This window comes from Oncorhynchus kisutch, linkage group LG26 (assembly GCF_002021735.2).
Source record: "Oncorhynchus kisutch isolate 150728-3 linkage group LG26, Okis_V2, whole genome shotgun sequence".
Taxonomy (NCBI): Eukaryota; Metazoa; Chordata; class Actinopteri; order Salmoniformes; family Salmonidae; genus Oncorhynchus; species Oncorhynchus kisutch.
In genome coordinates this window covers 40,745,477-40,770,052 of record NC_034199.2, presented here as the reverse complement: position 1 = coordinate 40,770,052, position 24,576 = coordinate 40,745,477, and the positions used below count along the sequence as shown (strand labels likewise).

General features: G+C 46.2%; 1 protein-coding gene across 1 annotated transcript in view; it reads left to right on the top strand.

The window, feature by feature from the left end:
• Positions 1-24,576, top strand: part of LOC109870677 (ly6/PLAUR domain-containing protein 6) — a 54,778-nt gene that overhangs the window by 23,282 nt on the left and 6,920 nt on the right. The window contains exons 2-4 of the mRNA XM_031805401.1: positions 6,501-6,674; positions 11,219-11,317; positions 13,218-13,348. Of these exons, the coding sequence (XP_031661261.1) occupies positions 6,557-6,674; positions 11,219-11,317; positions 13,218-13,348 (348 nt within the window). The 5' untranslated portion in view covers positions 6,501-6,556. The remainder of the gene's footprint in view (positions 1-6,500; positions 6,675-11,218; positions 11,318-13,217; positions 13,349-24,576) is intronic.

The window sequence follows — 24,576 nt, the reverse complement described above, 5'->3', positions numbered from 1 at the left end:
TTGATACGTCTATCCAATGGCAGTCACCCTACTGTACGTCACAATGCCTCAGGCTTTGAAGACAGACAGCCACAGGCATTCCATAAGCCTTCCGGAATAACTTTTGATTAAATCAGATTTCCCTCTCATGAATCCAATAATATTTCAGGCATTCCATAAGGCTGGACCTTCCTGCTCTTTTGAGAAGCCTGGTCTCTTCTCCTGGTCTTCAGGTTCATAGCGATCACATCACAGACCATCACCAGCAGACCACAGATCATCAATGAAGACCACATTGTGTAGAAAGCGTAGTCGATGCCAAAGGGGTCTTTCTCCTCATGAATTAAGAAGGTAGTAGTTATCCATACACACACCCCTTCACCTCCCCGTTCAGACATAGTTCTCCCCACTGTCAGGTTAGAGAGGACCAGAGAGATGTGAGGTTGAGATGCATTTATTTGGCCATTCAAATCCTCCGATACGGGTTGCTTTTCTGATTTGTCAAGTAGATTTGACCAGAATGACATCGTCCCCTTCAGCAGTCTTTCTTTTCCACTCAAGCCGGTTAGACTAGAATTAGAGTTACAGCGGAGAGCAACCTCCTCTCCTTCTGAGAAGAACTGTGTGAGCTGGTCAGACTTTGGGCAGACCACTAGCATATACCTTTTGGATGAGATTATTCACTTGATTGTGATGCTTCAGACAGGAGTAAACCTCAGAGTGGTTCAGCATCAGGAATGGGACCAGCGAGTAATTCCCAGTCTCTCTTCCATCCACCACATGCATCTGCTTTCCGAGGTCAGCGAGGTCACTCCAATGGTTTTCAGATGGCAATGATGTGATGCCTTTTCCCTTCTTGTAGGTGTCCCACCATATCTGTGTCATATTCGAGTCAGTATTAAAGCAAGGTAGTGCAAGCCTCTCTCCCACAAAGCCATGCATATACAGATCCTTAACATACGTCAATATCAGGTTACTACTACAATGATATCCTTCCTCTACAGTGCAGATGTAAATGCCTATGTCCTCCGTGGTAAAGTTGGTAATGTGGAGAGAGGAGTTATTCTCAATGAATTGGATTCAGCCAGTTGGGTCCCCTGTGAGAGGCTTCCGGGTTAATGTATCTTGAATTTGCCTGTGTGTACCATTGAACCGTCATGCTGTCACCACCACTTGCACCTTTACATTACAGGTCTACTGTCCATCCTAAATGGCAGACTATTCCATGACTATTATGCCTGAAAACTGAGAGACTAATACATTGTTGGTGGGAAATATTGCCAGCTGTCCAGCACTCCACCCTGTACAATCCAGATTGAACAAGCTTTTAATTTAGTAATTACTAAGTGAAGGGTTAGACGTGTTCCACAACAGCAGGCTTTCTTCACCAGTGGATTTAAAGATCACACAGTACCTCTGACGGAGTTTCAAATGACAAAACATCACCTTCCACAAGAATATGATTCGTTTCTTGGCCTGCAAGGAAAGTCCCGTCTAGAACAACCAGTAGAATGACTAGCTTTGTGATTGGAGCCATTCCGTTCGAAGATGTTTGTCTACTAGTTGCTTACACCAATGCTCTGGTATCTACTGTCCCTCAAATATATTTCATTTCAATGACTCTAGTGACCTCGTGGTGTTGAAATCCATTATGTGCTCATCTCTTGATACCTTGTCAACCAGAAATGTGCAGTGTTAGATTGTATCAGTTGGAATGTCTTTTAGGGAAACATGTTTGTGTGGGTGTCAGCTGAGAATCGCAATGCTGCTTCTTTCTCATAACTTACCTGGAAACTCATACGGTGCCTTTAAAGGTATTAATATCCCTTGACTTATTTCACTTTTAGTTGTATTTTTTTTATTTTATTTATTTAACCTTTATTTAACCAGGTAGGCTAGTTGAGAACAAGTTCTCATTTACAACTGCGACCTGGCCAAGATAAAGCAAAGCAGTTCGACACATACAACAACACAGAGTTGCACATGGAATAAACAAACATACAGTCAATAACACAATATAACAAAAATAAAATTTTTAAAAGGCTATATACAGTGAGTGCAAATGAGGTAAGATAAGGGAGGTAAGGCAATAAATAGGCCATTGGTGGCGAAGTAATTACAATATAGCAATTAAACACTGGAATGGTAGATGTGCAGAAGATGAATGTGCAAGTAGAAATACTGGGGTGCAAAGGAGCAAGATAAATAAATAAATACAGAATGGGGATGAGGTAGTTGGATGGGCTATTTACAGATGGGCTATGTACAGGTGCAGTGATCTGTGAGCTGCTCTGACAGCTGGTGCTTAAAGCCAGTGAGGGAGATATGAGCCTCCAACTTCAGTGATTTTTGCAGTTCGTTCCTGAACTGGAAGGGAAGGCGGCCAAAGGAGGAATTGGCTTTGGGGGTGACCAGTGAGATATACCTGCTGGAGTGCGTGCTACGGCTGAGTGCTGCTATGGTGACTAGTGAGCTGAGATAAGGCGGGGCTTTACCTAGCAGAGACTTATAGATGACCTGGAGCCAGTGGGTTTGGCGAGCCAACGAAGCGTACAGGTTGCTGTGGTGGGTAGTGTATGGGGCTTTGGTGACAAACGAATGGCACTGTGATAGACTGCGTACAATTTGTTGAGTAGAGTGTTGGAGGCTGTTTTATAAATGACATCGTCGAGGATCGGTAGGATGGTCAGTTTTACAAGGGTATGTTTGGCAGCATGAGTGAAGGATGCTTTGTTGCGATATAGGAAGCCGATTTTAAATTTAATTTTGGATTGGAGATGCTTAATGTGAGTCTGGAAGGAGAGTTTACAGTCTAACCAGACACCTAGGTATTTGTGGTTGTCCATATATTCTAGGTCAGAACCGTCTAGAGTAGTGATGCTGGACAGGCGGGCAGGAGTGGGCAGCAATCGGTTGAAAAGCATGCATTTGGTTTTACTTGCATTTAAGAGCAGTTGGAGGCCACGGAAGTAGAGTTGTATGGCATTAAAGCTCGTCTGGAGGTTAGTTAACAGTGTCCAAATAAGGACCAGAAGTATACAGAATGGTGTCCTCTGCGTGGAGGTGAATCAGAGAATCACCACCAGCAAGCGCGACATCATTGATGTATACAGAGAAGAGAGTCGGCCCGAGAATTGAACCCTATGGCACCCCCATAGAGACTGCCAGAGGTCCAGACAACAGGCCCTCCCATTTTACACACTGAACTCTATCAGATAAGTAGTTGGTGAACCAGACGAGACAATCATTTGAGAAACCATAGCTGTTGAGTCTGCCAATAAGAATGTGGTGATTGACAGAGTAGTTGAGTTACATCCTGAATTCAAAATGGATTATTTTTTTCTCACGCATCTACGCACAATACCCCATATTGACAAAGTCAAAACATGTGTTTAGAATTTTTTGCAAATATATTGAAAATGAAATACAGAAATATCTTATTCATTTAAGCATTCACACCCCTGAGTCAATACTTTGTAGAAGCACCTTTGGCTGTGATTTTGGGTGTCTCTAAGAGCTTTCCACACTTGGATTGTACAATATTTCCCTATTATTATTATTGTTTAATTCTTCAAGCTCTATCAAGTTCGTTGTTGATCATTGCTAGACAGCCATTTTCTAGTCTCGCCATAGATTTTCAAGACATTTAACTCAGAACTGTAACTAGGCCACTCAGGAACATTCAATGTTGTCTTGTTAAGCAACTCCAGTGTAGATTTGGCCTGTTTTAGGTTATTCTCCTGCTGAAAGGTGAATTTGTCTCCGAGTATCTGTTCGAAAGCAGACTGAACCAGGTTTTTCTGTAGGATTTTGCCTGTGCTTATAGCGACCTGTATTCCATTTATTTTAATTTTTAAAAACTCCCTTGCCAATGTCAAGCATACCCAATACATGATGCCGCCTCCCCCATGCTTGAAAATATGAATAGTGTTACTCATTGATGTGATGTGTTGGATTTTCCCAAAAACCTAACTTTTTTTAAAATTCAGGACAAAAAGTTAATTTATTTGCCACATTTTTCGCAGTATTCCTTAAGTTCCTTGTTGCAAACAGGATGCATGTTTTTTAAAATTCTGTACAGGCTTCCTTCATTTCACTCTGTCAATTAGGTTAATTTTGTGGAGTAAGAACAATGTTGTTGATCCATCCTCAGTTTTCTCACATCACAGCCATTAAACTCTGTAACTGTTTTAAAATCACCATTGGCCTGTATCTTTGTAGTGACGGGGTGTAAATAATAGTTTCACCATGCTCAAAATATTCAATGTCTACTTTAATTTTTTACCCATCTATCAATAGGTGCTCTTCTTTGCAAGGCATTGAAAACATCCCTGGTCTTTGTGCTTGAATCTGTGCGTCAAATTCCCTACTCGATTGAGGAACCTTACAGATCATTGTATGTGTGGGGTACAGAGATGTGGCAGTCATCATGTTAACCACTATTATTGAACACGGATTGAGTCCAAGCAACTTTTTAGCAATTTGTTAAGCACATTTTTACTCAACAATGTATTGTCATAACAAAGGGATTATTGCTTCAAGACATTTCAGCATTACATTTTTTAAATTAATTTCTAACATTTTCTATAAACAACATTTTACATTATGGGGTATTGTGTGTAGATCAGTGACACAATCTCAATTTAATACATTTTTAATTCAAGTTGTAACACAACAAAATGTGGAAAAAGTAAAGGGGTGTGAACACTTTCTGAAAGCGCTGTCTTCTAATCTTTCCTCTGATTAGCTTTCTGCTCTTACTCTACGGAACAAGATAAAATAATAAACTGCTCATTTTCCACGAAATCAAAATCATTTGAGATGCTGTCAAATCCTTTTTTTCCACACACATGAATGTTAGAGCTGAGTATCATAACTAATCAACACTGCACCTGCTACACACTGGGGCTTCCGAGTGGCGCAGGGGTCTAAGGCACTGCTTCTCAGTGCTAGAGATGCCACTACAGACACCCTGGTTCGATTCCAGGCCATTTCACAACCGGCTCTGATTGGGAGTCCCATAGGGTGGTGCACATTTGGCCCAGCATCGTTAGGGTTTGGCCGTTGTCGGCTGTAAATAGGAATTTGTTCTTAACCTACTTGCCTAAATAAATTAAATAAAAGGTTGTAACGGCAGAATTCCTCCTCTTTGTCTGGATCGGACCAAAATGCAGCTTGGTAAGTGTCAATATCGTTTTATTATAAAACATAAACTGAACTCTAAGAACTACAAAACAATAACTGTGACCATGACCGAAAACCAAACCGAATCAGTCCCGTGTGGTGACAGACACAGAAACAAACACCCACAAACCAACATTGAAACCCAGGCTACCTAAATATTGTTCTCAATCAAGGACAACGATAAACAGCTGCCTCTGATTGAGAACCATATCAGGCCAAACATAGAAATGGAAAAACATAGAAAAACACACAGACTGCCCACCCCAACTCACGCCCTGACCATACTAAATAAAGACAAATCAAATCAAATTGATTTATATAGCCCTTCGTACATCAGCTGATATCTCAAAGTGCTGTACAGAAACCCAGCCTAAAACCCCAAACAGCAAGCAATGCAGGTGTAGAAGCACGGTGGCTAGGAAAAACTCCCTAGAAAGGCCAAAACCTAGGAAGAACCCTAGAGAGGAACCAGGCTATGTGGGGTGGCCAGTCCTCTTCTGGCTGTGCCGGGTGGAGATTGTAACAAAGGAAATAAAGGTCAGAACGTGACAAAGGTAAATAAGATTTTTATCTTAACTGAATTGCCTAGTTAAATAAAGGATAAATAAATAAATACATTTTAAAAAACACTGAAAAAATGACTTTCTGTAGAGGGGTGTGTCTTTAATGTGCCCAAGATTTGACTATTCTCAATTGATACCTTGAAATATCTTATTCAAAATATGTTAGGTGTCATCTGTGACATCCTTGGCCTGCAAGACATTGTTGCGTGCATCCACTGTTTATTACTCTCCCAACTGTTAATCCATGTCTAGCTCTGTTACTCTTTTCTCCCTGCGCTAAGACTGAGCTCGATCAGAATGAAAACTGTATGAGGGCTGATGATGCATCTGGCCTGGTCCCTGGCAGACTGTCCTTGGAACTAGTGAGGAGATGTTTGACTGGGGGGATAATAGATGTAGGTTGCGTCCCAACTGGCACCCAATTCCATACGCAGTCCACTACTTTTGACTAAAGACGTACAGGCCCTGGTCAAAAGTAGTGCACTACATAGGAAAAGGATGCCATTTCGGACGCAGCTGTAATGAGGAACACTACTCTGTTGTTTCTGGTCTGGTGGATGTCTAGTGGCTTTCCTCTGTGTTCTCCAATAGGGCTGGAGACACCCATGGGTCACTGTTCCATGGCATGTAGTTGGGATAGGCAGTCAGGAAGTCTTGATTAGACATCCAAAGGGATTGTCTGCATTGTGCAAAATGAAGCATGATTTTATATAGACTCAAACAGATACTTTAACTAAGAATCGGGTTACATGTGGGCTCTCTTTTCCTCTGCAGGTGTCATCGTGTTGTTGTCCAATCAGAGACCTGCATGTGTGAAGCCGCGGCCAGCAATGGAACCCTGGCCTGCAGTGGCCTGGGTCCTACTGCTGATGGTCCTCGCTGATTGGCTGAAAATGACACAATCAAAGGACTTCACAGAACAGGATATCATCTACCTCCATCCCTCAAGTAATAGTTTTTATTATTATATTTTTGGGGACCACCTTTGGCTCGGGAGCCTACTTTCAGGACTATTTGCTAAAAAAAAGTAAACAAAAGTACCGGAGAATCTCTTTAAGGGTTATGAAAAAGTGGGTCAGAGGCTATGCATGAATAGCAGTTAGGGGTATCCAGTGAACTTGTGATCCCCAGCCTAACCAGACAGATCCACAGCTGGCACAGCAACTGTCTGCTGCCTCCCCACCCCTCTGCACCCCGCCACACCCTTCTCCACCCCCCACCCCTCTGCACCACCAGGCACGTCTCGTTGATCTGAGGTGTAGGGTCACGTGACTCCGTGCATAGCTACTGGGCAGTGAGACGCCCCATGTTGTCAATGCTTTCTGCCCTCTTTAGTCTCATCCACCCATTAGCAACATTTTACACACTGTATATTAGCATCTATATGTTATTGATGGCTATTTAATATTTCCATGTCGTCCAAAAAGTTATACTTTTGTCTCATCTGCCCATAGAACATTCTTCCATGAGTCTTGATGATCATCCAGGTGCTTTTTGGCAAACTTGAGTTAACTTTTTGGATGAGGTGGGTTCCATTATGTCTGCCGAAAACCAAACACTGCATTCCACAGTAAGAACCTCATACCAACGCTGAAGCATGGTGGTGCTAGTGTGATGGTTTGGGGATGCTTTGCTGCCTCAGGACCTGGACAACTTGCCTTAATAGAAGGAACCATGAATTATGCTCTGTATCCGAGAATTCTACAGGAGAATGTCAGGCCATCTGTCTGTGAGCTGAAGCTCAGCTGAGTCATGCAGCAAGACGATCCAAAACACACAATCAAGTCGACATGAAAATGGTCAACAAATGTCATGTTTTGAAATGGTCTTGTCAAAGTCCAGACCTAATCCCAATGGAGATGTTGTGGCAGGACTTCAAACAAGCAGTTCATGCTTGAAAACCCACAAATGTCGCTGAGTTAAACCAGTTCTGCAATGGAAGAGTGGGCCGAAATTTCTCCACAGCAACGTGAGAGATTGATCAACAACTACAGGAAGCATTTGGTTGCAGTCATTGTAGCTAAAGGTGGTACAACCAGTTACTGAGTGTGAGGGGGTCATTACTTTTTCACACAGGGGAATTGGGTGTTGCATAACATTGTTTATTGACTAAATAAAATAAGTATATTTTTATATATATATATATATATATATATATATATATATATATATATATATTTGTTATTTGTAAACTCAGGTTCCCTTTATTTAAAATTAGGTTTTGCTTGAAGATCTGATAACATTCAGTATAAAAAATATGCAAAAGTAGAGAAAATCTGAAAAGGGACAATTTTTTTTTTTTACAGCACTGTGGCTTTGTCTCTTATCGTGTATGATATTTATGACTTCCATTATCAACAAATCCAAGACAATTCTAACAGCAAATAACTGTCATGTGGATTAGAATTCTAGTGGCATGAACCAGCAATGTGATGATGATCAACAAGACCCAGCTGAGGGTAACTGATTGATTATTGTCCTTTGGCTGTCCTTATGACTCAAACAGAATGTTCCAGCGTGGCCAGAATGTGGACGCTCACTAATTGGTCCTCAGTGTCAATTAGATCATGTTCCCAAGCCACAACTTTGTCTCTCTTCTCTCTCTCTCTCTCTCTCTCTCACGCTCTCTCTCACGCTCTCTCTGTCAATCTCTCTCTGTCAATCTGTCTCTCTCCCTCTCACTCTCTCTTTCTCCCCTGGCCCTCCCCTCACCCCAGTCAGTGTGCAACAACAGACGGGGTCACTATACTGTAGGCCTCTGAGAAGGACATATGCCAGGTATAAGCCGCTAGATTATGGTCTGAAACAACCCTAACTCTCCCCAGGGCGCGGGCATGTTAGAGGTCAGCCCTCCCACGTCTCAGAAACAGGCCCCTGCATAGCCAGAAAGCAAACTCTTAAGATCTGTGTCTCTTTCATCACAGAGAGACAGAACTCCCGGGATCAGGTTTCCGGGATACTGGAGATATCTGTGTCGGCTCGAGGCCAACCCTCTAGCCCCACTGGGGATTTGGTGTGTGTGTGTACGCAAGTTAGTTGGCTTGTGTGGGTAGCTGTGTGTGTGCGTGAGTGTATACATGTGAGCATGTGGAAGGGTAATTGTGTAATTGTGTAGATGTGTGTGTGTGTGTGTGTGTGTGTGTGTGTGTGTGTGTGTGTGTGTGTGTGTGTGTGTGTGTGTGTGTGTGTGTGTGTGTGTGTGTGTGTGTGTGTGTGTGTGTGTGTGTGTGTGTGTGTGTGAGGGCTGCTAGGGAGTGATATGGTTATGAGACAGATTTCCTGAGGAGATGAAGGAGTAGTCTAGCTAGATAGCCATGGCAAGGAGGTATCATGGTCTACCTAGCCATGACAAAGCGATATCATGGTCTAGCTAGACATGTCAAGGCAGTATCATGGTCTAGCTAGCCATGGGAAGGCAATATCATGGTCTAGCTAGCCATGACCAGGCAGTATCATGGTCTAGCTAGCCATGACAAGGCAGTATCGTGGTCTAGCTAGCCATGGCAAGGCAGTATCATGGTCTAGCTAGCCATGGCAAAGGCGGTATCATGGTCTAGCTAGCCATGGGAAGGCAATATCATGGTCTAGCTAGCCATGACCAGTCAGTATCATGGTCTAGCTAGCCATGGCAAGGCAGTATCATGGTCTAGCTAGCCATGGCAAAGGCGGTATCATGGTCTAGCTAGCCATGGCAAGGCGATATCATGGTCTAGCTAGCCATGGCAAGGCGGTATCATGGTGTAGCTAGCCATGGCAAGGCAGTATCATGGTCTAGCTAGCCATGGCAAGGCGATATCATGGTCTAGCTAGCCATGGCAAGGCAGTATCGTGGTCTAGCTAGCCATGGCAAGGCGGTATCATGGTCTAGCTAGCCATTGTAAGGCGGTATCATGGTCTAGCTAGCCATTGTAAGGCGGTATCATGGTCTAGCTAGACATGGCAAGGCAGTATCATGGTCTAGCTAGCCATTGTAAGGCGGTATCATGGTCTAGCTAGACATGGCAAGGTGGTATCATGGTCTAGCTAGACATGGCAAGGCGGTATCATGGTCTAGCTAACCATGGCAAGGCGGTATCATGGTCTAGCTAACCATGGCAAGGTGGTATCATGGTCTAGCTAGACATAACATGGCAGTATCATGGCATGCGTCCCAAAGGGGACCCTATTCCCTATGAACTGCACTATTTTTGAGCAGAGCCCTTTAGGATATATAGTGCACTACATGGGGAATAGGGTGCCATTGGAGATGTAGCCATGGTGATTGGCAACATACTTTGTGTTCTAAATGGTGTTTGCCTGCTCTGCAGACCTTCAGCTGTCACTAGAGAAGGGTGTGGACCTGGCCAATTAGATGAATGTAATGGTGCGAAATTGGAAAGACTAACAGCTTCCTCGTCTGTTTGCTCACAACATATGGCCTCCATGGACATTTTCCAACCCCCTCTGGGGACCAATAATTGAGAAGGGAAGGGAGCAACATGCTCTTATTCTTAGTGTTTTACTCGATTAGCAGAGTGCATGATGGGTTAAACTGTACTTGACACTATAGGTCTATGTGAGAACAATTGTGGGAGAGAGATAAATGGCTTGGCTGGTGATAACAGCTATAAAGAGAGAGAGATTAAACTACAGTATATGTTTGGAAGGACTGAGTTCCCCCAGACAATGGTTTCTCAGAGTCCATATTAGAAGTGTGACTATATTAAACCAATCCAAAATAAGGCCTTCGATGCATTCCAAACCTTTTTTATCCATCTTATTATCCAGATGTTTCATGTTTTTCTGGCCAGATTTCCTAAACTAATGTTATTAACACAGTTTATGGTATGAACTCGCAAATTTTATTCAACATTTCAGAACCTCTGTATACACTGAGTGTACAAAACATTAGGAACATCTTCCTACTATTGAGTGGCAGCCCCTTTTGCTCTCAACAGCCTCAATTCGTCAGGGCATGGACTCTACAAGATGTCAAGTGTTCCACAGGGATGCTGGCCCATGTTGACTCCAATGCTTACCACAGTTGTGTCAAGTTGGCTGGATGTCCTTTGGGTGGTGGACCATTCTTGATACACACAGAAAACTGTTGAGCGTGAAAAACCCAGCAACGTTGCAGTTCTCGACACACTCAAACCGGTGCGCCTGACCCTTACTACCAAAGGCACTTAAATATTTTGTCTTGCCCATTCACCCTCTGAATGGCACAACCCATGTCTCAATTGTCTCAAAGCTTAAAAAATCCTTCTTTAACCTGTCTCCTCCCCTTCATCTACACTGATTGAGGTGGATTTAACAAGTGACATCAATAAGGGATCACCTGGATTCACCTGGTCAGTCGATCACGTTCCTAATGTTTTGTACACTCAGTGTATAACTTATTAAATGTTTCAGAACCTCTGTATATAGCTTATTCATGTCTGTTAAGGTGATTCATTATGGCTGTCCCAGTGCCCTGTGCATGACCCCTTCTAAGTGTGTGTATGTTTCCGCAGCTACTCCATTCCCAGGCGGGTTCAAGTGCTTCACCTGTGAAGAAGCACCTGACAACTATGAGTGTAATCGCTGGGCGCCAGACCTGTACTGCCCACAAGGTGAGTCAGACCACTAGGACAAACCATTGTTCTTCTCAGCACTGTTGATGATTACATTATGACTTTAAGCTCAGGAAGTAATACGCAATGTGTAAATTCTACACTCCCTCTGCTCTCGGATAGGCCTACTCTTATATTGTATTTAGATTAGGTGTTCTCATGAGGTGTTCTTTCTCCAAGTGCTTCCAACAAAGTTGTAAATTAACACTCTATTGGTTCAATGGAGGCCTCTGTACCTGTGTATTATTGAGTATAATGTCACCCTGCTGTTGACATGTTTAGCTCATAAATAGCTAACCTCATCAAGAGAGTTAGCGTGTCGCGACCACAATCAGGCCAGATTTACAGCACTCTCTTAAGGACTAATAAGTTACTGTGGCCGAGCCCTAGACAAGACACATTCTTTGTATGAATAACAACTTCATAGATTGTTGGATAGAGAGATGCTGTGCTTGACCTTAACTGCCTGGAATGCACTGTGTAACATGGTATGATTGGCATTTCCTCCAGGTTTTAGTGGGTTTGATACTAAAAGTGACCAAGGTGACCTACAGTCATGTGTCACTTTGGAGTATATCAGATACCGTATGGTAGAGGCGTCAATTCAGATACCGTATGGTAGAGGCGTCAATTCAGATACCGTATGGCAGAGGCTTCAATTCAGATACCGTATGGTAGAGGCGTCAATTCAGATACCGTATGGTAGAGGTGTCAATTCAGATACCGTATGGTAGAGGCGTCAATTCAGATACCGTATGGCAGAGGCGTCAATTCAGATACCGTATGGTAGAGGCTTCAATTCAGATACCGTATGGCAGAGGCGTCAATTCAGATACCGTATGGCAGAGGCTTCAATTCAGATACCGTATGGCAGAGGCGTCAATTCAGATACCGTATGGCAGAGGCGTCAATTCAGATACCGTATGGCAGAGGCTTCAATTCAGATACCGTATGGCAGAGGTGTCAATTCAGATACCGTATGGCAGAGGTGTCAATTCAGATACCGTATGGTAGAGGTGTCAATTCAGATACCGTATGGAAGAGGCTTCAATTCAGATACCGTATGGTAGAGGTGTCAATTCAGATACCGTATGGTAGAGGTGTCAATTCAGATACCGTATGGTAGAGGTGTCAATTCAGATACCGTATGGTAGAGGCTTCAATTCAGATACCGTATGGTAAAGGTGTCAATTCAGATACCGTATGGTAGAGGCGTCAATTCAGATACCGTATGGCAGAGGCTTCAATTCAGATACCGTATGGTAGAGGTGTCAATTCAGATACCGTATGGTAGAGGCGTCAATTCAGATACCGTATGGCAGAGGCTTCAATTGAGATACCGTATGGCAGAGGCTTCAATTCAGATACCGTATGGTAGAGGCGTCAATTCAGATACCGTATGGCAGAGGCTTCAATTCAGATACCGTATGGCAGAGGCTTCAATTCAGATACCGTATGGCAGAGGCGTCAATTCAGATACCGTATGGCAGAGGTGTCAATTCAGATACCGTATGGTAAAGGTGTCAATTCAGATACCGTATGGTAGAGGCTTCAATTCAGATACCGTATGGTAGAGGTGTCAATTCAGATACCGTATGGCAGAGGTGTCAATTCAGATACCGTATGGCAGAGGTGTCAATTCAGATACCGTATGGTAAAGGTGTCAATTCAGATACCGTATGGCAGAGGCTTCAATTTAGACGCCGTTTGGCAGAGGCGTTAGATGGAGTTAGTCTGTGGTGTTTTTATCCCACAAACTGAACAGAAAAAAAATAACAACCGTTTTTCTCTCAATTCTTAGTCCCTGAGTTAACTCAGTATCCATCCATGCTAACCAAAAAGTGGTATTGTAGCTACCAGGTCAATATGTCTTATTTACTATCTTTATTATTCTCAACAGAGGCTAGATACTGTTACACGTGGCACAAGATGGACATGGAGGGGGACAGTGTCTCTGTGACAAAGCGTTGTGTGGCTTTGGGAGACTGCCTCTCTACTGGATGCTCTGAAGAAGACAATGAAGGAACCAGGGTAAGGAGTGGGGAGTATTCAATAAGGGGAATAGTGTTGGGAGGTTATATTCAAGATGGGAAGAGGGGAATAGTGTTGGGAGGTTAGATTCGAGATGGGAAGAGGGGAATAGTTTGGCCTGGTGTTGGGAGGATAGAATGGAATGATGTGGGGTAGGGGTTTCTCTGGCGTAAGTATTCTGGTTGACCTAGGGCATGGCATTTTCTTACTTGGAAAATAAGAAAAATTCTTATATTAAGCAAACCAGACAGGCACCATTTAAATGGATAAACTGGAGGCACACTCAGACATTATTTACAAATGAAGAATGTGCGCTTAGTGAGTATGCCAGATCAGAGACAGTAGGGGTGACCAGGGATGTTCTCTGTTTAGTGAGTATGCCAGATCAGAGACAGTAGGGGTGACCAGGGATGTTCTCTGTTTAGTGAGTATGCCAGATCAGAGACAGTAGGGGTGACCAGGAATGTTCTCTGTTTAGTGAGTATGCCAGATCAGAGACAGTAGGGGTGACCAGGGATGTTCTCTGTTTAGTGAGTATGCCAGATCAGAGACAGTAGGGGTGACCAGGGATGTTCTCTGTTTAGTGAGTCTGCCAGATCAGAGACAGTAGGGGTGACCAGGGATGTTCTCTGTTTAGTGAGTCTGCCAGATCAGAGACAGTAGGGGTGACCAGGGATGTTCTCTGTTTAGTGAGTCTGCCAGATCAGAGACAGTAGGGGTGACCAGGGATGTTCTCTGTTTAGTGAGTATGCCAGATCAGAGACAGTAGGGGTGACCAGGGATGTTCTCTGTTTAGTGAGTATGCCAGATCAGAGACAGTAGGGGTGACCAGGGATGTTCTCTGTTTAGTGAGTATGCCAGATCAGAGACAGTAGGGGTGACCAGGGATGTTCTCTGTTTAGTGAGTATGCCAGATCAGAGGCAGTAGGGGTGACCAGGGATGTTCTCTGTTTAGTGAGTATGCCAGATCAGAGACAGTAGGGGTGACCAGGGATGTTCTCTGTTTAGTGAGTATGCCAGATCAGAGACAGTAGGGGTGACCAGGGATGTTCTCTGTTTAGTGAGTATGCCAGATCAGAGACAGTAGGGGTGACCAGGGATGTTCTCTGTTTAGTGAGTATGCCAGATCAGAGACAGTAGGGGTGACCAGGGATGTTCTCTGTTTAGTGAGTCTGCCAGATCAGAGACAGTAGGGGTGACCAGGGATGTTCTCTGTTTAGTGAGTATGCCAGATCAGAGGCAGTAGGGATGACCAGGGATGTTCTCTGTTTAGTGAGTATGCCAGATCAGAGACAGTAGGGGTGACCAGGGATGTTCTCTGTTTAGTGAGTATGCCAGATCAGAGGCAGTAGGGATGACCAGGGATGTTCTCTGTTTAGTGAGTATGCCAGATCAGAGACAGTAGGGGTGACCAGGGATGTTCTCTGTTTAGTGAGTATGCCAGATCAGAGGCAGTAGGGGTGACCAGGGATGTTCTCTGTTTAGTGAGTATGCCAGATCAGAGACAGTAGGGGTGACCAGGGATGTTCTCTGTTTAGTGAGTCTGCCAGATCAGAGACAGTAGGGGTGACCAGGGATGTTCTCTGTTTAGTGAGTATGCCAGATCAGAGACAGTAGGGGTGACCAGGGATGTTCTCTGTTTAGTGAGTATGCCAGATCAGAGACAGTAGGGGTGACCAGGGATGTTCTCTGTTTAGTGAGTCTGCCAGATCAGAGACAGTAGGGGTGACCAGGGATGTTCTCTGTTTAGTGAGTATGCCAGATCAGAGGCAGTAGGGATGACCAGGGATGTTCTCTGTTTAGTGAGTATGCCAGATCAGAGACAGTAGGGGTGACCAGGGATGTTCTCTGTTTAGTGAGTATGCCAGATCAGAGACAGTAGGGGTGACCAGGGATGTTCTCTGTTTAGTGAGTCTGCCAGATCAGAGACAGTAGGGGTGACCAGGGATGTTCTCTGTTTAGTGAGTCTGCCAGATCAGAGACAGTAGGGGTGACCAGGGATGTTCTCTGTTTAGTGAGTATGCCAGATCAGAGGCAGTAGGGATGACCAGGGATGTTCTCTGTTTAGTGAGTATGCCAGATCAGAGGCAGTAGGGGTGACCAGGGATGTTCTCTGTTTAGTGAGTATGCCAGATCAGAGACAGTAGGGGTGACCAGGGATGTTCTCTGTTTAGTGAGTATGCCAGATCAGAGACAGTAGGGGTGACCAGGGATGTTCTCTGTTTAGTGAGTCTGCCAGATCAGAGACAGTAGGGGTGACCAGGGATGTTCTCTGTTTAGTGAGTCTGCCAGACCAGAGACAGTAGGGATGACCAGGGATGTTCTCTGTTTAGTGAGTCTGCCAGATCAGAGACAGTAGGGGTGACCAGGGATGTTCTCTGTTTAGTGAGTCTGCCAGATCAGAGACAGTAGGGGTGACCAGGGATGTTCTCTGTTTAGTGAGTCTGCCAGACCAGAGACAGTAGGGGTGACCAGCGATGTTCTCTGTTTAGTGAGTCTGCCAGATCAGAGACAGTAGGGGTGACCAGGGATGTTCTCTGTTTAGTGAGTATGCCAGATCAGAGACAGTAGGGGTGACCAGGGATGTTCTCTGTTTAGTGAGTATGCCAGATCAGAGACAGTAGGGGTGACCAGGGATGTTCTCTGTTTAGTGAGTCCTCCAGATCAGAGGCAGTAGGGGTGACCAGGGATGTTCTCTGTTTAGTGAGTATGCCAGATCAGAGACAGTAGGGGTGACCAGGGATGTTCTCTGTTTAGTGAGTCCTCCAGATCAGAGGCAGTAGGGGTGACCAGGGATGTTCTCTGTTTAGTGAGTATGCCAGATCAGAGACAGTAGGGGTGACCAGGGATGTTCTCTGTTTAGTGAGTATGCCAGATCAGAGGCAGTAGGGGTGACCAGGGATGTTCTCTGTTTAGTGAGTATGCCAGATCAGAGACAGTAGGGGTGACCAGGGATGTTCTCTGTTTAGTGAGTATGCCAGATCAGAGACAGTAGGGGTGACCAGGGATGTTCTCTGTTTAGTGAGTATGCCAGATCAGAGACAGTAGGGGTGACCAGGGATGTTCTCTGTTTAGTGAGTCTGCCAGATCAGAGACAGTAGGGGTGACCAGGGATGTTCTCTGTTTAGTGAGTATGCCAGATCAGAGACAGTAGGGGTGACCAGGGATGTTCTCTGTTTAGTGAGTATGCCAGATCAGAGGCAGTAGGGATGACCAGGGATGTTCTCTGTTTAGTGAGTATGCCAGATCAGAGGCAGTAGGGGTGACCAGGGATGTTCTCTGTTTAGTGAGTATGCCAGATCAGAGACAGTAGGGGTGACCAGGGATGTTCTCTGTTTAGTGAGTATGCCAGATCAGAGACAGTAGGGGTGACCAGGGATGTTCTCTGTTTAGTGAGTCTGCCAGATCAGAGACAGTAGGGGTGACCAGGGATGTTCTCTGTTTAGTGAGTCCTCCAGATCAGAGGCAGTAGGGGTGACCAGGGATGTTCTCTGTTTAGTGAGTATGCCAGATCAGAGACAGTAGGGGTGACCAGGGATGTTCTCTGTTTAGTGAGTATGCCAGATCAGAGGCAGTAGGGGTGACCAGGGATGTTCTCTGTTTAGTGAGTATGCCAGATCAGAGACAGTAGGGGTGACCAGGGATGTTCTCTGTTTAGTGAGTATGCCAGATCAGAGACAGTAGGGGTGACCAGGGATGTTCTCTGTTTAGTGAGTATGCCAGATCAGAGACAGTAGGGGTGACCAGGGATGTTCTCTGTTTAGTGAGTCTGCCAGATCAGAGACAGTAGGGGTGACCAGGGATGTTCTCTGTTTAGTGAGTATGCCAGATCAGAGACAGTAGGGGTGACCAGGGATGTTCTCTGTTTAGTGAGTCTCCAGATCAGAGGCAGTAGGGGTGACCAGGGATGTTCTCTGTTTAGTGAGTCCTCCAGATCAGAGGCAGTAGGGGTGACCAGGGATGTTCTCTGTTTAGTGAGTATGCCAGATCAGAGACAGTAGGGGTGACCAGGGATGTTCTCTGTTTAGTGAGTATGCCAGATCAGAGGCAGTAGGGGTGACCAGGGATGTTCTCTGTTTAGTGAGTATGCCAGATCAGAGACAGTAGGGGTGACCAGGGATGTTCTCTGTTTAGTGAGTATGCCAGATCAGAGACAGTAGGGGTGACCAGGGATGTTCTCTGTTTAGTGAGTATGCCAGATCAGAGACAGTAGGGGTGACCAGGGATGTTCTCTGTTTAGTGAGTCTGCCAGATCAGAGACAGTAGGGGTGACCAGGGATGTTCTCTGTTTAGTGAGTATGCCAGATCAGAGACAGTAGGGGTGACCAGGGATGTTCTCTGTTTAGTGAGTCTGCCAGATCAGAGACAGTAGGGGTGACCAGGGATGTTCTCTGTTTAGTGAGTCTGCCAGACCAGAGACAGTAGGGATGACCAGGGATGTTCTCTGTTTAGTGAGTCTGCCAGATCAGAGACAGTAGGGGTGACCAGGGATGTTCTCTGTTTAGTGAGTATGCCAGATCAGAGACAGTAGGGGTGACCAGGGATGTTCTCTGTTTAGTGAGTATGCCAGATCAGAGACAGTAGGGGTGACCAGGGATGTTCTCTGTTTAGTGAGTATGCCAGATCAGAGACAGTAGGGGTGACCAGGGATGTTCTCTGTTTAGTGAGTATGCCAGATCAGAGACAGTAGGGGTGACCAGGGATGTTCTCTGTTAGTGAGTATGCCAGATCAGAGACAGTAGGGGTGACCAGGGATGTTCTCTGTTTAGTGAGTCTGCCAGATCAGAGACAGTAGGGGTGGCCAGGGATGTTCTCTGTTTAGTGAGTATGCCAGATCAGAGGCAGTAGGGGTGACCAGGGATGTTCTCTGTTTAGTGAGTATGCCAGATCAGAGACAGTAGGGGTGACCAGGGATGTTCTCTGTTTAGTGAGTCTGCCAGATCAGAGACAGTAGGGGTGACCAGGGATGTTCTCTGTTTAGTGAGTATGCCAGATCAGAGACAGTAGGGGTGACCAGGGATGTTCTCTGTTTAGTGAGTATGCCAGATCAGAGACAGTAGGGGTGACCAGGGATGTTCTCTGTTTAGTGAGTCTGCCAGATCAGAGACAGTAGGGGTGACCAGGGATGTTCTCTGTTTAGTGAGTATGCCAGATCAGAGGCAGTAGGGGTGACCAGGGATGTTCTCTGTTTAGTGAGTCCTCCAGATCAGAGGCAGTAGGGGTGACCAGGGATGTTCTCTGTTTAGTGAGTCCTCCAGATCAGAGGCAGTAGGGGTGACCAGGGATGTTCTCTGTTAGTGAGTATGCCAGATCAGAGGACAGTAGGGGTGACCAGGGATGTTCTCTGTTTAGTGAGTATGCCAGATCAGAGGCAGTAGGGGTGACCAGGGATGTTCTCTGTTTAGTGAGTATGCCAGATCAGAGACAGTAGGGGTGACCAGGGATGTTCTCTGTTTAGTGAGTATGCCAGATCAGAGACAGTAGGGGTGACCAGGGATGTTCTCTGTTTAGTGAGTCTGCCAGACAGAGACAGTAGGATGACCAGGGATGTTCTCTGTTTAGTGAGTCTGCCAGATCAGAGACAGTAGGGGTGACCAGGGATGTTCTCTGTTTAGTGAGTATGCCAGATCAGAGACAGTAGGGGTGACCAGGGATGTTCTCTGTTTAGTGGAGTATGCCAGATCAGAGACAGTAGGGGTGACCAGGGATGTTCTCTGTTTAGTGAGTCTGCCAGATCAGAGACAGTAGGGGTGACCAGGGATGTTCTCTGTTTAGTGAGTCTGCCAGATCAGAGACAGTAGGGGATGACCAGGGATGTTCTCTGTTTAGTGAGTCCTGCCAGATCAGAGACAGTAGGGGTGACCAGGGATGTTCTCTGTTTAGTGAGTCTGCCAGATCAGAGACAGTAGGGGTGACCAGGATGTTCTCTGTTTAGTGAGTCCGATCAGAGCAGTAGGGGGACCAGGATTCCTTAGGATATGCCAGATCATAGGACATAGGGGTGACCAGGGATGTTCTCTGTTTAGTGAGTCTGCCAGATCAGAGACAGTAGGGGTGACCAGGGATGTTCTCTGTTAGTGAGTATGCCAGATCAGAGACAGTAGGGGTGACCAGGGATGTTCTCTGTTTAGTGAGTCCTCCAGATCAGAGGCAGTAGGGGTGACCAGGGATGTTCTCTGTTTAGTGAGTATGCCAGATCAGAGACAGTAGGGGTGACCAGGGATGTTCTCTGTTTAGTGAGTCCTCCAGATCAGAGGCAGTAGGGGTGACCAGGGATGTTCTCTGTTTAGTGAGTATGCCAGATCAGAGACAGTAGGGGTGACCAGGGATGTTCTCTGTTTAGTGAGTATGCCAGATCAGAGGCAGTAGGGGTGACCAGGGATGTTCTCTGTTTAGTGAGTATGCCAGATCAGAGACAGTAGGGGTGACCAGGGATGTTCTCTGTTTAGTGAGTATGCCAGATCAGAGACAGTAGGGGTGACCAGGGATGTTCTCTGTTTAGTGAGTATGCCAGATCAGAGACAGTAGGGGTGACCAGGGATGTTCTCTGTTTAGTGAGTCTGCCAGATCAGAGACAGTAGGGGTGACCAGGGATGTTCTCTGTTTAGTGAGTATGCCAGATCAGAGACAGTAGGGGTGACCAGGGATGTTCTCTGTTTAGTGAGTATGCCAGATCAGAGACAGTAGGGGTGACCAGGGATGTTCTCTGTTTAGTGAGTATGCCAGATCAGAGACAGTAGGGATGACCAGGGATGTTCTCTGTTTAGTGAGTATGCCAGATCAGAGACAGTAGGGGTGACCAGGGATGTTCTCTGTTTAGTGAGTATGCCAGATCAGAGACAGTAGGGGTGACCAGGGATGTTCTCTGTTTAGTGAGTATGCCAGATCAGAGACAGTAGGGGTGACCAGGGATGTTCTCTGTTTAGTGAGTATGCCAGATCAGAGACAGTAGGGGTGACCAGGGATGTTCTCTGTTTAGTGAGTCCTCCAGATCAGAGACAGTAGGGGTGACCAGGGATGTTCTCTGTTTAGTGAGTATGCCAGATCAGAGACAGTAGGGGTGACCAGGGATGTTCTCTGTTTAGTGAGTCCTCCAGATCAGAGACAGTAGGGGTGACCAGGGATGTTCTCTGTTTAGTGAGTCCTCCAGATCAGAGACAGTAGGGGTGACCAGGGATGTTCTCTGTTTAGTGAGTCTGCCAGATCAGAGACAGTAGGGGTGACCAGGGATGTTCTCTGTTTAGTGAGTCTGCCAGATCAGAGACAGTAGGGGTGACCAGGGATGTTCTCTGTTTAGTGAGTATGCCAGATCAGAGACAGTAGGGGTGACCAGGGATGTTCTCTGTTTAGTGAGTCTGCCAGATCAGAGACAGTAGGGGTGACCAGGGATGTTCTCTGTTTAGTGAGTATGCCAGATCAGAGACAGTAGGGGTGACCAGGGATGTTCTCTGTTTAGTGAGTCCTGCCAGATCAGAGACAGTAGGGGTGACCAGGGATGTTCTCTGTTTAGTGAGTCCTCCAGATCAGAGGCAGTAGGGGTGACCAGGGATGTTCTCTGTTTAGTGAGTATGCCAGATCAGAGGACAGTAGGGGTGACCAGGGATGTTCTCTGTTTAGTGAGTATGCCAGATCAGAGGCAGTAGGGGTGACCAGGGATGTTCTCTGTTTAGTGAGTATGCCAGATCAGAGACAGTAGGGGTGACCAGGGATGTTCTCTGTTTAGTGAGTATGCCAGATCAGAGACAGTAGGGGTGACCAGGGATGTTCTCTGTTTAGTGAGTCTGCCAGATCAGAGACAGTAGGGGTGACCAGGGATGTTCTCTGTTTAGTGAGTCTGCCAGATCAGAGACAGTAGGGGTGACCAGGGATGTTCTCTGTTTAGTGAGTCTGCCAGATCAGAGACAGTAGGGGTGACCAGGGATGTTCTCTGTTTAGTGAGTCTGCCAGATCAGAGACAGTAGGGGTGACCAGGGATGTTCTCTGTTTAGTGAGTCTGCCAGATCAGAGACAGTAGGGGTGACCAGCGATGTTCTCTGTTTAGTGAGTATGCCAGATCAGAGACAGTAGGGGTGACCAGGGATGTTCTCTGTTTAGTGAGTATGCCAGATCAGAGACAGTAGGGGTGACCAGGGATGTTCTCTGTTTAGTGAGTCTGCCAGATCAGAGACAGTAGGGGTGACCAGGGATGTTCTCTGTTTAGTGAGTATGCCAGATCAGAGACAGTAGGGGTGACCAGGGATGTTCTCTGTTTAGTGAGTATGCCAGATCAGAGACAGTAGGGGTGACCAGGGATGTTCTCTGTTTAGTGAGTATGCCAGATCAGAGACAGTAGGGGTGACCAGGGATGTTCTCTGTTTAGTGAGTATGCCAGATCAGAGACAGTAGGGGTGACCAGGGATGTTCTCTGTTTAGTGAGTATGCCAGATCAGAGACAGTAGGGGTGACCAGGGATGTTCTCTGTTTAGTGAGTATGCCAGATCAGAGACAGTAGGGGTGACCAGGGATGTTCTCTGTTTAGTGAGTATGCCAGATCAGAGACAGTAGGGGTGACCAGGGATGTTCTCTGTTTAGTGAGTCTGCCAGATCAGAGACAGTAGGGGTGACCAGGGATGTTCTCTGTTTAGTGAGTATGCCAGATCAGAGACAGTAGGGTGACCAGGGATGTTCTCTGTTTAGTGAGTATGCCAGATCAGAGACAGTAGGGGTGACCAGGGATGTTCTCTGTTTAGTGAGTATGCCAGATCAGAGACAGTAGGGGTGACCAGGGATGTTCTCTGTTTAGTGAGTATGCCAGATCAGAGACAGTAGGGGTGACCAGGGATGTTCTCTGTTTAGTGAGTATGCCAGATCAGAGACAGTAGGGGTGACCAGGGATGTTCTCTGTTTAGTGAGTCTGCCAGATCAGAGACAGTAGGGGTGACCAGGGATGTTCTCTGTTTAGTGAGTATGCCAGATCAGAGGCAGTAGGGGATGACCAGGGATGTTCTCTGTTTAGTGAGTATGCCAGATCAGAGGCAGTAGGGGTGACCAGGGATGTTCTCTGTTTAGTGAGTATGCCAGATCAGAGACAGTAGGGGTGACCAGGGATGTTCTCTGTTTAGTGAGTATGCCAGATCAGAGACAGTAGGGGTGACCAGGGATGTTCTCTGTTTAGTGAGTCTGCCAGATCAGAGACAGTAGGGGTGACCAGGGATGTTCTCTGTTTAGTGAGTCTGCCAGACCAGAGACAGTAGGGATGACCAGGGATGTTCTCTGTTTAGTGAGTCTGCCAGATCAGAGACAGTAGGGGTGACCAGGGATGTTCTCTGTTTAGTGAGTCTGCCAGATCAGAGACAGTAGGGGTGACCAGGGATGTTCTCTGTTTAGTGAGTCTGCCAGACCAGAGACAGTAGGGGTGACCAGCGATGTTCTCTGTTTAGTGAGTCTGCCAGATCAGAGACAGTAGGGGTGACCAGGGATGTTCTCTGTTTAGTGAGTATGCCAGATCAGAGACAGTAGGGGTGACCAGGGATGTTCTCTGTTTAGTGAGTCCTCCAGATCAGAGGCAGTAGGGGTGACCAGGGATGTTCTCTGTTTAGTGAGTATGCCAGATCAGAGACAGTAGGGGTGACCAGGGATGTTCTCTGTTTAGTGAGTCCTCCAGATCAGAGGCAGTAGGGGTGACCAGGGATGTTCTCTGTTTAGTGAGTATGCCAGATCAGAGACAGTAGGGGTGACCAGGGATGTTCTCTGTTTAGTGAGTATGCCAGATCAGAGGCAGTAGGGGTGACCAGGGATGTTCTCTGTTTAGTGAGTATGCCAGATCAGAGACAGTAGGGGTGACCAGGGATGTTCTCTGTTTAGTGAGTATGCCAGATCAGAGACAGTAGGGGTGACCAGGGATGTTCTCTGTTTAGTGAGTATGCCAGATCAGAGACAGTAGGGGTGACCAGGGATGTTCTCTGTTTAGTGAGTCTGCCAGATCAGAGACAGTAGGGGTGACCAGGGATGTTCTCTGTTTAGTGAGTATGCCAGATCAGAGACAGTAGGGGTGACCAGGGATGTTCTCTGTTTAGTGAGTATGCCAGATCAGAGACAGTAGGGGTGACCAGGGATGTTCTCTGTTTAGTGAGTATGCCAGATCAGAGACAGTAGGGATGACCAGGGATGTTCTCTGTTTAGTGAGTATGCCAGATCAGAGACAGTAGGGATGACCAGGGATGTTCTCTGTTTAGTGAGTATGCCAGATCAGAGACAGTAGGGGTGACCAGGGATGTTCTCTGTTTAGTGAGTATGCCAGATCAGAGACAGTAGGGGTGACCAGGGATGTTCTCTGTTTAGTGAGTATGCCAGATCAGAGACAGTAGGGGTGACCAGGGATGTTCTCTGTTTAGTGAGTCCTCCAGATCAGAGACAGTAGGGGTGACCAGGGATGTTCTCTGTTTAGTGAGTATGCCAGATCAGAGACAGTAGGGGTGACCAGGGATGTTCTCTGTTTAGTGAGTCCTCCAGATCAGAGACAGTAGGGGTGACCAGGGATGTTCTCTGTTTAGTGAGTCCACCAGATCAGAGACAGTAGGGGTGACCAGGTATGTTCTCTGTTTAGTGAGTCTGCCAGATCAGAGACAGTAGGGGTGACCAGGGATGTTCTCTGTTTAGTGAGTATGCCAGATCAGAGACAGTAGGGGTGACCAGGGATGTTCTCTGTTTAGTGAGTATGCCAGATCAGAGACAGTAGGGGTGACCAGGGATGTTCTCTGTTTAGTGAGTCTGCCAGATCAGAGACAGTAGGGGTGACCAGGGATGTTCTCTGTTTAGTGAGTATGCCAGATCAGAGACAGTAGGGGTGACCAGGGATGTTCTCTGTTTAGTGAGTCCTCCAGATCAGAGGCAGTAGGGGTGACCAGGGATGTTCTCTGTTTAGTGAGTCCTCCAGATCAGAGGCAGTAGGGGTGACCAGGGATGTTCTCTGTTTAGTGAGTATGCCAGATCAGAGACAGTAGGGGTGACCAGGGATGTTCTCTGTTTAGTGAGTATGCCAGATCAGAGGCAGTAGGGGTGACCAGGGATGTTCTCTGTTTAGTGAGTATGCCAGATCAGAGACAGTAGGGGTGACCAGGGATGTTCTCTGTTTAGTGAGTATGCCAGATCAGAGACAGTAGGGGTGACCAGGGATGTTCTCTGTTTAGTGAGTATGCCAGATCAGAGACAGTAGGGGTGACCAGGGATGTTCTCTGTTTAGTGAGTCT